Genomic DNA, 16521 nt, shown 5'->3' with positions numbered 1-16521 from the left:
GCGGGGGCATGTGTCACCCAGAAAAGGTTATTACCCATATACTGCGTTTGCACTGAAAGCAATATCAAACCAATTTCCGAAAAGCGATTCTCGCAATTTTCTTTCGTCAAAATAGCGCATTCAATTTTGTAGCGTCACACCACTCTCTGAAGCGATTCGATGCGGTACAAACCGCGTCACGCTGACAGCGCTATAACCTAGTATAAACCAATGCGCCCTCAACAGCCTATCCCTTAATAAACTTCTCACAGAGGTGGACGCACCCGCGAATAATTGAACAATGAGACTTTTATTTATCCTAAAAGCAGATATTTCTTCATAAATGTATCATGTTATATCAATAGATTAATCGATTTCTAAGTTAGATTTCAGGGAATACTTATTTCAGGACTGGTGCCATGGCTTCATACAGTATATTATATAACATGCAGTAGTGTGTGTTTGTGTCTTTTCAACTAAAATCATACTAATGACTAACTAATTTTCACATAATCAATAGACTTATCTATTGGTCTGTGACCCAGGCCAGTGCTTCCATTGAGACTCGTTTCACCCTAAGACTCGCTGTCGGAAAGAGCTAAAGCGGGTTGACATCGGTTTAAAAAGGTGTTTCGTTATCGGCTTGAGACTGGTTCAGAACGGTTTCAATTTGACGCGTTTATGCAATCTAAGGCTTTAAAGAGCATCAATGTGCTTCGGAGTCCCAATCCCGAAAGTTTGAAATCTAATATTTCCTCAGGTTTTACACTATTAGTACTGTAGCCTACATAAATGTCATTTTATGAGAAACAGGGGGGACCAGATTGATTATTCGTGTCAATTCGAAAATTACCATTTTTGAAACATCAGTGAAATAAAGCTAATGAGCAGTAACTGGTAACACCTTGTAAAAGTAATAAAATATAGGTCCCGAGCTGATGTATTCCCTATAAATTAGTCGTCAAGCATGTCATAACCAGTTTTTGTATAATTCGTGTGTCAGTGAGGACCCTTGAATAAGGTTGGGATTATAGGGCTGTATTATGCGATACTTTTCAACGGGATATCCATTGCAGGGAATATGAATTGGTAGCCCTTTGCTGTCGACAACTTAATGGATTTTGTATTCTATGTCGCTCCTTGCTGTACAATTGACTTTAAGGGTTCTGATAAGCGGTTTTGTTATTTATTCGCTGGAGCATTATAAGCTTTCGAACTTCTAATTTGGTTGGTTAATGAACTTCAGCTTTACGGTTTCTGTCAGTTGTCGTTCACGAAGTTCCGGTTTCGATGAAATATAATCAAAAATCAAATCTTTATTGAAAATCCATCTTACAATGAGAAAACGTGCGGTAGTTGCACAATCGACCATAATATTTATACACTATATTTGCTAAGTATGGCGAAACACAGGGTAGTATTTCAATAAATTCATTCAATAAGAAAATTGATAATAACATTCATTCCATTTTCAAATTAATTAACTTTTATATAATACCGGTATATATTATATTCTTATCATGTACAATTTTAAAAGGGCATGCTTCTGTCGACGAATACAAAGAATTCATGTATTAATGTGTATTTGTTTCGGGATTTTTATGACAATGTTTACAGTTTTCCCATCAAATGAAGATTCTGTAAATATGTATGTTAAATGCTCAGATGAGGTGGCGAAGGAAAGGATCCAAAAAACCGTAAGTCATTTTAAGGTAGATGTGTGTATTGTGGATAACTGGACACAATTATATCGATAACAATTACTTTAATAAAAAACTTTTCGACGTTTCGACGATGATGCTTTCGTCTTTATCAAGTAATGATTAAAGTAATTGTTATTATCCATATAATTGTGTCCTGTTATTCATACCCCAGTTGTAACTAAATGCCACTCCAGAGAGTGTATTGTGGAGTTTAAGTTAAACTTTTTTTTTCTGAGAAAAGGCCCAGAGTTTGTTCCGAAACGAATATTACTATTTTAAGCAGTTTAAACTAGTTGTGGTGTTGGATCCCATAACGCCTATATAGTTTTAGTTGAACTCTAGAATAAAGTGGAGACATATTTCTCTACAACTTGATGTTTATTTTGGTACAATATGTACCTTAATTTTCCAACACTATCTAAAAACATAGTAACCTAAAAAAAAAGCTAATCCTTTTAAATAGTTTTGGCGTTCTTAATATTTACGGCCGAAAAATCTTGGAAAATTCTAAGGGCGAAAACAGTGATATGCTTATTTCAGTAAACGCCTCGTTACCTCTTTACGTTGGCTCATATAACGACCACTTCGCATCAGACCACTTTTGTACCGTGAAATGGACAAAAAGTTTAATAACACAATGTTGAGCACACGAGCGTGAAATTGGAGACTCTTCAAACTTTTTATTTTCTCAAAAAAGCTTCTGTGGCATCCCCGCAAGTAGATTTCAAGCATGTTTTAACGAGGAACAGTATAGTTCCATGCCTGTTCCAAATAAGAAAAAGTAGGAAATTCATTTAATTATATTTTTGTTTTTCCAGTGTGATCTTTATAAAGAAGGACTGATTCTTGGCGACCTGTGCCCAGCGCTGTGTGAACAACAGACTATACGCTATAAAACATGTACTAACCACAAAGGTGGAAAAATAAGTCTTTTAATGGATTGTGACGGATTTTGCTCTTCAGGTAAAACAGTTCCTGCCATGTTAAAATCTACAGTAGCCGCTTACCATGACACAGTTAGGCACAGTATGTCCCTATTGTCAGATACCGTACCGTGGAAAAACATTAAAGACTTAACTGATGGGGTGAAGCAAAGTATAGAGACGGCATTAGGCCCAAATAATTCCAGTTATTCTACAGAAGACATTATCAAAAGAGTGTTCTATGAAAGTTATGAGCATTTTAACACTTCTGCGACTGATCAACTGGACAAAGCGTTCATTTTGAGTGTATGGTCATTAGTACAACAAGATGAATACCTCATCACAAAATTAAATCAACACAGCCCTTTATTTCCTAAAATGTACCATTCTTGTGGGTCATTTTATCTATTGGAATCCGCACCCCCGGGGGATATACTAAATCCACCTTTAAACCCCCTACTTCCGGAAAGATCGACATGGAAAGAACGTGTGAACGTGGCGATAAGGGTGTTAGACGCTGTTAGAGTGTTGGATAACAATTTTCATCAAACTCTGCACATGTGTGATGTTAAAGGGGAGAATTTCGGACTAACTCCAGAAGGACAACTGAAGCTGATAGATCCCGATGACATGTTTTTTACCACAAGGTTGGAAAATAAATTGAAGGGAAAGGGCCAGTGTCAGACCGACCATGACTGTAATATAATATGCGAGTGCCACGGTGTCTGTCTAAAAGGAAAATGCCATGTTAGTTTAAAAAATAACAATTTGCAGGTATTCTAATTTTAAATATTTTTTTTCTTCTTTCAACGGTACAAGTCCAGTGGCGTTTCTACAGCGTCCCCCCCCCCCCCCCAAACAACTTTAAATTCTTTACCACATTACATAGTGAAAGAATTGCTCGGCCCCCTCATTTCGTGTTTCCTAGAAAAGCCACTGTACGCTCATAGAGAAAATGTGCCTTCCCGTCAAGAATTGTAGATTGCGGTCTATTTCATATCATTTCATTTCGATTTTCTTTGGACACGGGTACATTCATCTCCGGCAAATTAGATATAATCTGATTCAACAGATAGGATAGTAAGAAGTAGGATTTCCAAATGAAAATTTGGCGTTTGGTTCCTCTACAATTAAATCGGTAACTTAGATTGTAGGCTCTTACGTCTGTATGTTTTGTATCCTCTCGAATGATCGGACACAATTTCAAAGCGTAGGTGTACGTATACGTATTATCATATATTGCAGATAAATCAGGTGTCAGATGTTGGACTGAAAATTGAAGTGAATACGTTTTCTTTAATCATTATCCTTTGTTTCAGAGCGTATGTAAAATGGTTTTAAAATCCAGAACAACCATCATGGATCTCGGAGTATTACGAAAAGCACCTGCATTTATCAAACAGCGCCTACAAGATATGATAGAAATATGCATTAACTCGCGTGAATATAAGGAAAAGCCCAACGAGGAAATCAGACTCAAATTACGCAAAATTCTGCTTTCATCGATATAAATACCAACTAATTAAAATACAGCTCCAGATATTTCTTTCCGTTTATTTCCGACGGTCACGCATTGGAAAGATACCAAAGTTTATGCCACATATCTTTGCTTTTGTCATCATGATCATTCTCATTCTAGCGATCCAAAGCTTGTGGAGCAACTCTTTCTGCAAAATGTCCTTGCGCGTAACAAATAAGATTAACACGTTCATGTAAAACTTTATAGAAGCCATTCATCAGAGTTATGTTCTTTGGAACAATTTCGACTGAATCATCGACTTCGAAGAATACCACATCGTTCTGTTTATATGGCGCATTAATACATGAACTAATTTGCATAGTTATTAACCCGTGCTACGAGTTCATATCGTTTTTATGAACGTGTCTTATGAACCCGAGAACAGAACTGTTGTGTGATAAAATTCAATTATTGTTCATTGATCATATAATTTATCATTATTATTATGTCATATTTTTTTTTATTAATTTATTTATATATATATATATTTTATCATATATAGTATACTTGGAAGAGTGTTTGATTTTGCTAAGTCTGCATGAAAAGTGTCCCCTTGTTGATTAAATTATTTAACTTGAAAATATATTGATATCACTATTATGACATTGCTATATCCACACAAAGATTCATTTCGTTTCATGTTTGGTTACTGGGTAATAATATCAATCCAAAAACAACATTGCTTTGCCCCAAGGCTTTGCAGCTGCTGTCCAAAAACATATTAAATTTCAGAAAGGGGCTGGAGGTGTCCCTATATCTTATACGCAAAGATCAAGTAATCAAATTAGGCCTACAAATTCACCGACATTTGTTCAAAACACAAAACCAATTTTTTTTTATTTGTCACAATATCAAATTGTTAACTTAAATTTCAAAATAGCAATGATTGTCCAGCATAATCTTCTTCTATCCTATTAAAACCAAGGCCAAGAAATTTAGTCATATTCTGAGCCTATAGCAATGGCTATTTCATCTCCTTCTATAATGGTTTGATGATACCACATATTAGCATCTAATACCACTGAAAAACATAATAATTAGAATATCGATAGTTTATCATTGACTATAATGATTTATCAAGCAGGTTTGGGTTTCAAGTAGAAGGGTTTAAAAAGGAAGAGGAAGGGGGGCTCTAATGAACAACGACAAGTGGTTGCCTAGCAAGATACGCCCACTTTCCTCATACATTTTCAGTATATCAAGGCCAGTCACCTATCTGTGTCAAATCATACCAAAAATCTAATTTGTGCAAGATATTGTAGATTTAAACAAACACACATTATTTAATAAAATTCTGACATAAACTGTCACCTCTATCGATAAGAAATTTTGATGCGTTTTTACTAAGTCATGGGCAATAACTCAAATTCAGTTGATCGAAGAATTGTCAAATTTAATCTTGACTAAGATCTCATCATTATAAATGATCATACCAAATTCCATTTAAATCGGATGAAAACTGTAGTCTCTATTGACAAGTTTTTCATAAGTCAAGGGCAATAACTCAAAAACCGTTTATCGAAAGATCGTCAAATTCGAACTTGTCCAAGATCTCATCAATATAAATGATCACACCAAATTTCATTCAAATCAGATGAAAACTGTAGTCTCTATCGCGTTCACAAGCCAATTGTGGACAGACAGAAGGTCGGACATGGGTGACGACAATATACGTCCACATTATAATGTGGGCGTATACAAAACATAATACGCTCATTACATTTATTTTTACATAACTGTTTTGAGGATAAAATAATCTGCAAAATCTATATCATTCACATAAATTTTTTATTTGTCAAAAAATTATAAGGGAGGAAAGCCCTGCCCCGTCGTCAGGAATCAATTGGTGTTAGGGTATAGATTTTGTACTCAGACAAATTGAAGAATTAAAGGCCTACAGAACTTATTTGTGACAATTTTGAGGTGACAATTTTGAGGTGCCAAAAACATATCAAAATCTATATCTATTTGATATTGTACAACGACGCTGTAAATGAATCAATCTCCGCTGAACTGAAGAAGGTTTTGCTGGCGCTTAATTCTCACTTGCCTCCACCAGCCTCCACGCACCCCACCCTAACGACGGGGATGGGAGAACTCATGAGCCGTCTATGGTAAAAAGATGTCACTTAAATTGCAGAAATCATTGAAAAGCTGGTCAAATAAACGGCCTCCGTGAAAGTTATGCTAGAGCTCTGCAACATATCACAGTAATGAATGGCCATTTTTTTTACCGGAACTATACAAATATTGTCACATGATCATGTGATTCTGGTTATTTGAATATTAGAGCCTGGTCGTTCCTGACTTTAAGTGTTGGTAAACAAAGCCAATGAAAACAAATCCAAAATGATAATAAAATGTATAAAAATGTAAGTGCCAGAATTATCTCACAGTCTCTCAAATTAAGGACTATATTTTATTCGCGATATCACTTGACAAATCACTGCTAAATACCAGAAGTAAAGAGTCTCGCCCAAGAAGATACAATTCACCATTCATAACCGAGTCTGATTCAGCCTACAGAAACTGCCGAGGATTGCCGAATGCTGGTCAAAATGATTCATTAAGTAGAACATTATAGAGTGTATCAGTGATTAAATCACTAAATCAGTCTGGCATCAAATCAAATTTGTTAAAAATTGTCTCCCTTTGACAGGTAATTAGCCATCTAATTTCACAGATGGTTTATCTTCATTGGAATTTTTATCTCATTTATTTTTAGCCTTGTCCAATAAACTTTAGCTGTCACTGCAAGGGCAATACTGAATACTTGAATTCTTAGAAATATTAAAACAGAACTTGAATCATGTTGTTACTCAGAGATCCACGCTAAGCGATCTTAGTTCTTACATTGGTTCCTTTTCTTCCTCTAGATCTTACTACAGTAAAGTCAAGATTCCATATACGCGTCATGCGGATCCGTCATGCGTCATCCGTCATGCATTAAAAATCGAAATGGTTGGTTTAAGAGGGTATGATTCCATATATGCGGAAGCGGTATCCGTCAAATGGTCTCCGTCATAGAACGGATCCGCATGACGAGTATATGGAATCTTAGCTTTAGGATGTCAAATTTTCAAAATTCCTGTTAATTTAGGGGCAGTGTGGTAGTGAATCTATTAGATCTGTCTCAAGTTAAGAAAAAACATGACTGACATTTGGAATGGTTATTTCCCGTTGATTGATTACATCATAGAACAAAAGAGAGTTAAAATTTGTCCACTTAACCAGTCTCAAACTAATCATTTACACGTACATGCCTAAGATTATCAAACCCAGAACACCAGTTAATGTGTTTGATGGGCTACATGTTAGACAGGACCATGTCATTTTGGTAAATCCGTCTTAGGTAAAATCAGTGGGGGTGCCAGTCTCCAGGAAGTAGAATGAAGGGGGTAACAAGTGTGGGTTACAAACTATTTTATCCTGAGGGTACCCCTACCCTCTACCTCAACTGACTTTATGTAAGATAAAGAGCTTAGCTTATTATCAAAGGAACAGATGCACCATTTTGCGGGGTTGAATGGAGTCTTGAATATATGTAAATAGTCTTCAGAAGTACTAGAAATGTACGAAAATCGCATAATTCCTTAAAAAATACTTCAAACTAGGAATTTTACTCACTATTACTATAATCTCTTTTCTATATTTCACAGAGTATTTTAAAATGACGGACATTTTTCACATAATTCTGGACACACATGGATTTGAAGACTCAAATTTCGACAGTGAGCTGTGAACACTATTACTGATTGGCTTATGTAAAATATTCCTGTTTCTGAGACTAAAGTGTGATTGTTTAAAAAATGGTGCACCTGTCCCTTTAATAAAATTAAATGTAATCTATCACTCAGTATATTTTGTTTTTTGCTTTTGGTAATTTGTATTTTGCAGTCACCAAAGGGGGCTGACCATTTGGTAGACTATATGGCCATGAGATAATAAAGGTATTTTAACTTACTGATTTCTCCAGGTTTAACAACTATTTCCATATGAGGTGTACAAGTATAGTAACATTCTGGAGGGGGCTCTAGTATCCATCTTTTATTACCAGTTATCTGAGCTTGCCATGAAGGATTTCCAACATTATCAATCTGTAAAACAAAATGACATTATTTTATAATACTTTCATATTGGTACTTTTTATTTATATCAAGTAAAAGGTGTCAGACATGGAAAACGTCTTGATGGGACAATAAACAAGGCCCTGTATGCTACAGGCTATGATATTTGTCAGACATGGAAAACGTCTTGATGGGACAATAAACAAGGCCCTGTATGCTACAGGCTATGATATTTGTCAGACATGGAAAACGTCTTGATGGGACAATAAACAAGGCCCTGTATGCTACAGGCTATGATATTTGTCAGACATGGAAAACGTCTTGATGGGACAATAAACAAGGCCCTGTATGCTACAGGCTATGGAATTTGTCAGACATGGAAAACGTCTTGATGGGACAATAAACAAGGCCCTGTATGCTACAGGCTATGATATTTGTCAGACATGGAAAACGTCTTGATGGGACAATAAACAAGGCCCTGTATGCTACAGGCTATGATATTTGTCAGACATGGAAAACGTCTTGATGGGACAATAAACAAGGCCCTGTATGCTACAGGCTATGATATTTGTCAGACATGGAAAACGTCTTGATGGGACAATAAACAAGGCCCTGTATGCTACAGGCTATGATATTTGTCAGACATGGAAAACGTCTTGATGGGACAATAAACAAGGCCCTGTATGCTACAGGCTATGATATTTGTCAGACATGGAAAACGTCTTGATGGGACAATAAACAAGGCCCTGTATGCTACAGGCTATGATATTTGTCAGACATGGAAAACGTCTTGATGGGACAATAAACAAGGCCCTGTATGCTACAGGCTATGATATTTGTCAGACATGGAAAACGTCTTGATGGGACAATAAACAAGGCCCTGTATGCTACAGGCTATGATATTTGTCAGACATGGAAAACGTCTTGATGGGACAATAAACAAGGCCCTGTATGCTACAGGCTATGGAATTTGTCAGACATGGAAAACGTCTTGATGGGACAATAAACAAGGCCCTGTATGCTACAGGCTATGGAATTTGTCAGACATGGAAAACGTCTTGATGGGACAATAAACAAGGCCCTGTATGCTACAGGCTATGATATTTGTCAGACATGGAAAACGTCTTGATGGGACAATAAACAAGGCCCTGTATGCTACAGGCTATGATATTTGTCAGACATGGAAAAGGTGTTGATGGGACAATAAACAAGGCCCTGTATGCTACAGGCTATGATATTTGTCAGATATGGAAAAGGTGTTGATGGGACAATAAACAAGACTCTGTATGCTACAGGCTATACGATAAATTGAGAAGAACAGCATACTTACATGTAAGTGAGCCCCATACCCAGGACTTCCCATAAATATCCAGTCAGTTTTACTTGATTCAGCCAGAACTGGCAAAAAATACGGCCTGGAATAATGTTTTCTTAGAATACTACCAACTGTGTAGTCACAATTTTTCCTGCAAAACAAATTAATAATAAAATAAAAAACAATTTTTATTGTATAAATATAGAATCTTTTTGGTTGTTCACATTGAATTCTCTGTGAAAAAAAGTCTTCTCCAAAGTTTCGTCATTACTTATTAGTAGAATTTGGCTAAAATATTAAGACCTCCTCTATATTGTAATATAATAAATTGCTAGCATAGTTACCCCATAATTAAATCTATTTATCATACTTACCATCCAATATACCAAGGGGGGGAACCATCTTTCATGTAGGCTTTTTCAACAGACATATTAAACACATCTTCTAATCCTTGAAATTTGGTTTTATACGGAAAAAATTGACAGGATGTCCTTTGTTTCCCTTCATTTTCCTCAGTCACATTTTTATGAACATCTTGAAAGAATTTAAAATTATAAACATTCATTGCAGTCCATGTTTTTGTGGCATCCACCACTACAATGGGGTGCCCTGAATACGCATAATTTTCCTCGAACTCATTTGGAGTTATCCCAGAAACTCTCGGAATATGAGTCACATTTTGGCAAAATTCACAAGTCACTGGGGGTCTAAAATATTTTTGAACATCACCTGGCAATTCAACAATACATTCCTCGAAGTCATGAAATTTGTTATCTAAGCCTTTAAGCGAAAGCAATGTTGAGGCAAGTTGGTGTCTTTCAACCGGCCAATTCACAAACCAAATAATAAAAAATAAAACAAACATGCATCCAAATAGTTTTAAACTAGTCACTACAGAAGTTTTGAAAAATCCTCCGTCCTTTTTGACTGCTGCATTTTTTCTGATTTCCTGCAGAGATTGTAATTTACACCAGTCAAAGGGAGTTAACCCCAAATTATCACACTGTTGCAGCAGACGAACAAACTGAATTTTGGGATGGTTTTCGACTTTGAAAGACTCTCGATCCATTTTCAAGAAAAGTATGATGTTTTCAGAACGGAACAGTCTAAAAATTCAGACGAAGTCCAGTTGTGAAAAGGTTACTCGACATAATAAAGATAGAAATTGAAAGGACGTCTCTATTCTTCTCTCATTTCCTCTACATGTAAACAAAAGGGTCGATATAAATTCTGGACTGTATTTATTACCGAAACGAAATATAATTTTAAGGTAGCCTAGCGTGAAATCATTTAACCGAAAATAGATTATTATTGACAGCTGTGACCGAAAACGTAATTTAGAAGATTAATTAAATTATCGTACCCTTTCTCATGATTATTATATTTAGAAAACTACAGTTTCGAATATAAGACGCGAAGGAAGAGACAGGGTGACTCATTTTTACAAACTCACAAGCACATTCAACGACATTCCAAGTCCAGTGTTATTTTGTATTTCAAAGAAAATGACTCCAAAGACATCCAGAAACGAAGAAAGAGACCGAGAGATAGTTAGTAAAGTGACAATGGGAACAGTTGGTGTTGGGTGTTATAGAAGATACTCATCTATAGAAGCACTGGCCAAGATCACAAATCACAAGAAGAGATCATACTTCTTTTACATCTATAAGATTAAATTGAATCATAAAATGTACTTCGCTGCGTACAAAGAGAAATTACAACAATGTAATTAGTCTTTACTTTAATTAGTGCTCAGGTGAATGAAACAAGTAAACCCTTGTTAACTCATCTAATATAGCCTATATATTATATGGCTTAAAACTTCAGTTTAAATAGGTCAAAAATGTCGTCTGCTGCAATTTAGATGCTTGAAACAGTTTATACCGGTACTGATCTTTATCAACTAGTGCCTAAAAAGATTGGAATAGACTCCAAGACGATCGCGTGTATGCTGAGACAATAGAGAGCTTTAAAACCTCGGTTAATTTTGCATCGTTGGAATAATCTTCCGGCGCCTCTCTCCCGTTGACAAGGATGCCATATACAAGGCCCTGCAACGTTTTTATTCAGATTCAGATATTTTTCGTTTCAGTCTGTTGTGGACGTGTCTTGAGTCAATGAGTAATATATATTTTAGAAACTGTCTATATATACACCAAGGGGCCTATATAACTTGATTTTAGAAACGAGGCTATGAGTAAGGACGAACAGGTTTCCTGAAAAACGAAATAGAAAGTGAAAATAGACTCTTTTTTTTTTTACAGTTTTCTAAAATTAATAATCAATGGTGGTATTGCATTCAGTCTAGCCAAGAAAGATTCAGAAGTAGATATTTCTTCATTTAAGGGCGTGTGTGAGTGTCTTTTTTTTTAACTTTAACGACAAATTTTCACATAATTATTAAAGGGACAGATTTTCAATTTTCAGAGGGTTGTTTAGGGTATTGAATATATATATGTAAATAGTCTTGAGAAGTACTACAATTGTACGGAAATCGAACAATTCCTTTAAATATACCTCAAACTAGGAATTTCACTTTCGATAACAATGTATGTCTTTTCTATATATATGGCCTCAAATTTATAAGCTCAGCTAAAAAGAATTCCCGCTTCCAAGAATAATGTACGATTGGTCAAATTAAACAGAACTTTCGTCTCTTTAGCTTTGATTAGTATCACAAAAAGCCAGCGCTGAAGAGGGTAGATATTTGATTGGTTAAAGCAAACGTCATCGAGTTAAGTCAAAAAGTTAATTTGACGAACGTTCAAAAGCGCTGTTGATAGACCCTCAGTGGCTATATTAAAAATCGAAGCCAATAAAAAAACGGAACGAAAGTTTGGTCTTGTTTAAATTGACAGGGCGAATCTCTCCATTTAAGCTTATCAATTGCTTATATATCGTCTCGATACACCTTAATAGCCTACTTGAATTCATCATATAGTTGTTCATTTCTTAGAAAAGGATTTGACTATACTAAGAAACGATATCTAGGTGTGTTTGGTTGTCAACTTGTTAATAACAATCAATAATCAACTTCATACCTGGACAATTAAGGATCTAATACAAGACTAAGCGGTAGGTTAGCTGATGAGGTCTAGACCCCTACTCTACACTCACAGTCGTGCGCTCGATGATTTCGCCTTGAGATGTTTATAGTTATTGTGTGCAGTGATGATATGAGTAATGGGTCGGACGTTTTTTATTGTTAATTTTTTTTGTGGGGGGGAAGTGGGGTGGCAGTCAATTTTCTTATTTCACTTTTTATTTTGAATTTTAATTATTCTTATAATTTTGAACTAAAAACTTTAAATTTTCAGTCGAAAGTAATTATCACCTAGGTGAAAATTAGAGTTTTTTTTTTATTCAAAATATAAAGTGAAACATGTCGTACGTGAAACACCGTGTGCTTCCTAGGAAAGAACAATCTACACTTGCTGACCACTGTACTTAAGGTTTTGTTTGTTTTTGATTATTACATGTAAATCAAAGTTTTTTTTTTTTATAGGAAGTCCCTTCCTGCAGCATGCCTTTACGAAAAGCCTCTGCGACTAAGAATGATAAGACTCGTCTTGCCCCTACTCAACCTTTTACTTGTGGTTTTACATTTACGCAACCAACTATGCCATTATTTGGTGCCAAATCACTCATTACTCAGGTTACAAATAAACCATTAGATATTCAAGGTATTTTAGATGTTCATATTTCAAGAGATGACCGACTGCACGAACAAACTCCCAGGTCGATATGAATTTACGGATGTTATATCGTCACTGCTTAGAGTCACTTAATTTCATGACATTTACAGTCTATTTTTCATGGGTGTTAATAGTGACCCATTTTTTTGGGTCGCTGATTTTTAAATTTTGTCATGCCAACAGCAAAAACATTTGAATAACCTTTGATATCGATTTAAAGCTGAACCTTTGAAGCTGAAGACTCCATAAAGACATTTCCAGATTTCATTCTTGACCAGGCCAGTCTAGGATTTCTTTTAAACCCTGGTTATGATTATAATTTCAGGGCAAAGCAGCAAATTTATAGGTATGGAGACTGAGAACAATGTCAGCCCTGAAAATACTTCTCGATTACAAAATCCATCTGTTGAAAAGGACTGTTGTGGTATCTGCTTAGCAGCTTATAAATCACCCCGAATACTGCCATGTAAGCATATATTCTGTCGATTGTGTTTAACAAAACAAGCTGGCAAAGATAGTGACCAACAAGAACCTGACGAAGTAAAAATAGATTTGTCTAGCACAGATTATTATTGCAATGACATACAACCCTCTAACTACCCGTATAGTCGTAGAATAAACGATCATTCTAATCTTAAAACACAAGTTCCCCTGGCATGTCCTATGTGTAGGGAAGAGATCAAGCTGTCGATCCATGGAATTGATAAACTACCGATGTATTTTGATGATGACGAAGACTGTGATGATGTTAACATTGCTAGTGATGAAGATGTTGATAAAGATGCCAAGGCTAATGATGACGATGAAGCTAATGACGACGATGAAGATCAACGAGTTTTATGTGTTGTCTGTGAAAACAGCGTCCCAGCTGAATATGAATGTTTTCAGTGTCAAAAAGTGTTTTGTGTCTCTTGCAAAATAATTCATGATAACTTGCTGAAACATGAGGTACAGGATCTCAAACTAGATCTTTCTCAAGGTAAATGTTTAAAACACCCAGAAGTTAAAGTTGGATATTTATGCCTGGATTGTTGCAGTACGCTCTGTACAGAATGTGTAAAATCAGAGCATAGCCTACACCAAACCCAAACTATAAAATCTTACTTGATAGAGATTGAAAGAGAACTGATGGAATATTCTTCAAAAATTGTAAAAAAGGTGGAAACCGTTGAAATGTCAAAGGTGTTGTTCACCTCAATCACGGATTCTAAAGTTATGGAGAATATCGAACATGTCGAAAAACTTAGCGAAGATTTTAAGATAGACTTAGAAAAGGCTTGTCGATCTGAAAATAAAAAACAACATAAAGACAAGACATTGCTAAATAGAATAAATTTGATGGGAAAGAGAGTCAAGGAGAGCATCATTCAGAGAAAATTTAACCAAAATCTGATGTCAGAAATAAAAGAATTGAAGGAAAAAATTACAACTCATGAAAATTTTTATCTTCCAAATAATGTTGATGATATAATTGATAACCAGATAGGAACGATGGATGTCCAAATGGGAAGATTGTTTGTATTTCAATTAAAAGACAACAGAAATGCTAAATATAATTTTTTCTTTGCTAATATAAACTGGACGTTGTCATCAACTTCAACGCAGTCGAACGGTTTATGTATTTCTTTAACACCCTTCAGGAAACCCGAGGACAATTTGTTGATAGAATCTATTACTTCAGCTGTTACCATATATGTAGAAGGGAGGAAGAAGATAGACGATACGGTTTCAAGAAAATTCTCAAAGACATCTCGATCAGCACAGGACCAAGTGGAAAGGGAATTTAAAAACTATGGCAATATTGCTTCTTGTGTAAAGGTTTTATTTCAAATGACAGAAATAAAACACAGAATGCAAGTGGAGTAGTCGTTATCAACTTCATTACCCGCTGTCATAACTATACAGGTAATTATCCATAAAACTACAAATGTACAAATAATTATCCATAAAACTACCAAGTAATTATCCATAAAACTACCAAGTAATTATCCATAAAACTACAACTGTACAAGTAAATATCCATTAAACTACAAACTGTACAGGTAATTATCCATAAAACTACAAGTAATTATCCATAAAACTACAAACTGTACTAGTTAATATCCATAAAACTACAAACTGTACAAGTAAATATCCATAAAACTAAAAGTAATTATCCATAAAACTACAAACTGTACAAGTAAATATCCATAAAACTACAAACTGTACAAGTAATTATCCATAAAACTACAAACTGTACAAGTAAATATCCATAAAATTACAAGTAATTATCCATAAAACTACAGCTGTACAAGTAATTATCCATAAAACTACAAGTAATTATCCATAAAACTACAAACTGTACAAGTAATTATCCATAAAACTACAAGTAATTATCCATAAAACTACAAACTGTACAAGTAATTATCCATAAAACTACAAACTGTACAAGTAAATATCCATAAAACTACAAACTGTACAAGTAAATATCCATAAAACTACAAACTGTACAAATAAATATACATAAAACTACAACTGTACAGGTAATTATCCATAAAACTACCAAGAAATTATCCATAAAACTATAAGTAATTATCCATAAAACTACAACTGTACAAGTAATTATCCATGAAACTACAAGTAATTATCCATAAAACTACAAGTAATTATCCATAAAACTACAACTGTACAAGTAAATATCCATAAAACTACAAACCGTACAAGTAAATATCCATGAAACTAAAACTGTACGAGTAATTATCCATAAAACTACAAACTGTACAAGTAAATATCCATGATACTAAAACTGTACGAGTAATTATCCATAAACCTACAACTGTACTAGTAAATATCCATAAAACTACAAACTATACAAGTAAATATCCATGAAACTAAAACTGTACGAGTAAATATCTATAAAACTACAACTGTACTAGTAAATATCCATAAAACTACAAACTGTACAAGTAAATATCCATGAAACTAAAACTGTACGAGTAAAAATCCATAAAACTACAACTGTACTAGTAAATATCCATAAAACTACAAACTGTACAAGTAAATATCCATGAAACTAAAACTGTACTAGTAAATATCCATATAATTCTTCTAGCATTTCAAATCAATAATTATCTAATTTTTAGAATTTATCGGAATATAAGAGGGATTCTGTTGTATAGATATGACACCAGGTGGGTCCAGTGTTGAATATGAAATACTAGAATTAAACTTTTAGAGGTAGTATTCTGTTAACAATATAATATTGTAGTTAAATTGTGTGTTTTTATCCTTTTCATATTTATGTGCAGAATAAAAAAATATTACATAGTATCTAAAATTGT

General features: G+C 34.7%; 3 protein-coding genes across 3 annotated transcripts; 2 read left to right on the top strand and 1 right to left on the bottom strand.

Annotated features, from left to right (window-relative positions):
- Nucleotides 1-1625: 1625 nt before the first annotated feature.
- Nucleotides 1626-4336, top strand: LOTGIDRAFT_231414 (hypothetical protein; the record flags this gene model as incomplete). Its single annotated transcript, XM_009052799.1, has 3 exons — nt 1626-1676; nt 2501-3379; nt 3925-4336. 3 exons carry the CDS (start codon nt 1626-1628, stop codon nt 4114-4116), a joined length of 1122 nt encoding a protein of 373 aa, XP_009051047.1. The 3' UTR covers nt 4117-4336.
- Nucleotides 4337-5059: 723 nt separating this feature from the next.
- On the bottom strand, nt 5060-10371 carry LOTGIDRAFT_114702 (hypothetical protein; the record flags this gene model as incomplete). The annotated part of the gene is made up of 4 exons (XM_009052798.1): nt 5060-5145; nt 8089-8221; nt 9522-9657; nt 9881-10371. 4 exons carry the CDS (start codon nt 10369-10371, stop codon nt 5060-5062), a joined length of 846 nt encoding a protein of 281 aa, XP_009051046.1.
- Nucleotides 10372-13029: 2658 nt separating this feature from the next.
- LOTGIDRAFT_159152 (hypothetical protein) lies at nt 13030-15067 on the top strand (the record flags this gene model as incomplete). The annotated part of the gene is made up of 3 exons (XM_009052797.1): nt 13030-13189; nt 13527-13741; nt 14090-15067. The coding sequence occupies 3 exons, from the start codon at nt 13030-13032 to the stop codon at nt 15065-15067; spliced, it is 1353 nt and encodes a 450-aa protein (XP_009051045.1).
- Between the last annotated feature and the right edge of the window lie 1454 nt (nt 15068-16521).

This window comes from Lottia gigantea, assembly GCF_000327385.1.
Source record: "Lottia gigantea unplaced genomic scaffold LOTGIsca_19, whole genome shotgun sequence".
NCBI lineage: Eukaryota > Metazoa > Mollusca > Gastropoda > Lottiidae > Lottia > Lottia gigantea.
Note: the sequence above shows the minus strand (reverse complement) of the source record. Positions and strands in the feature narration are given on the sequence as shown.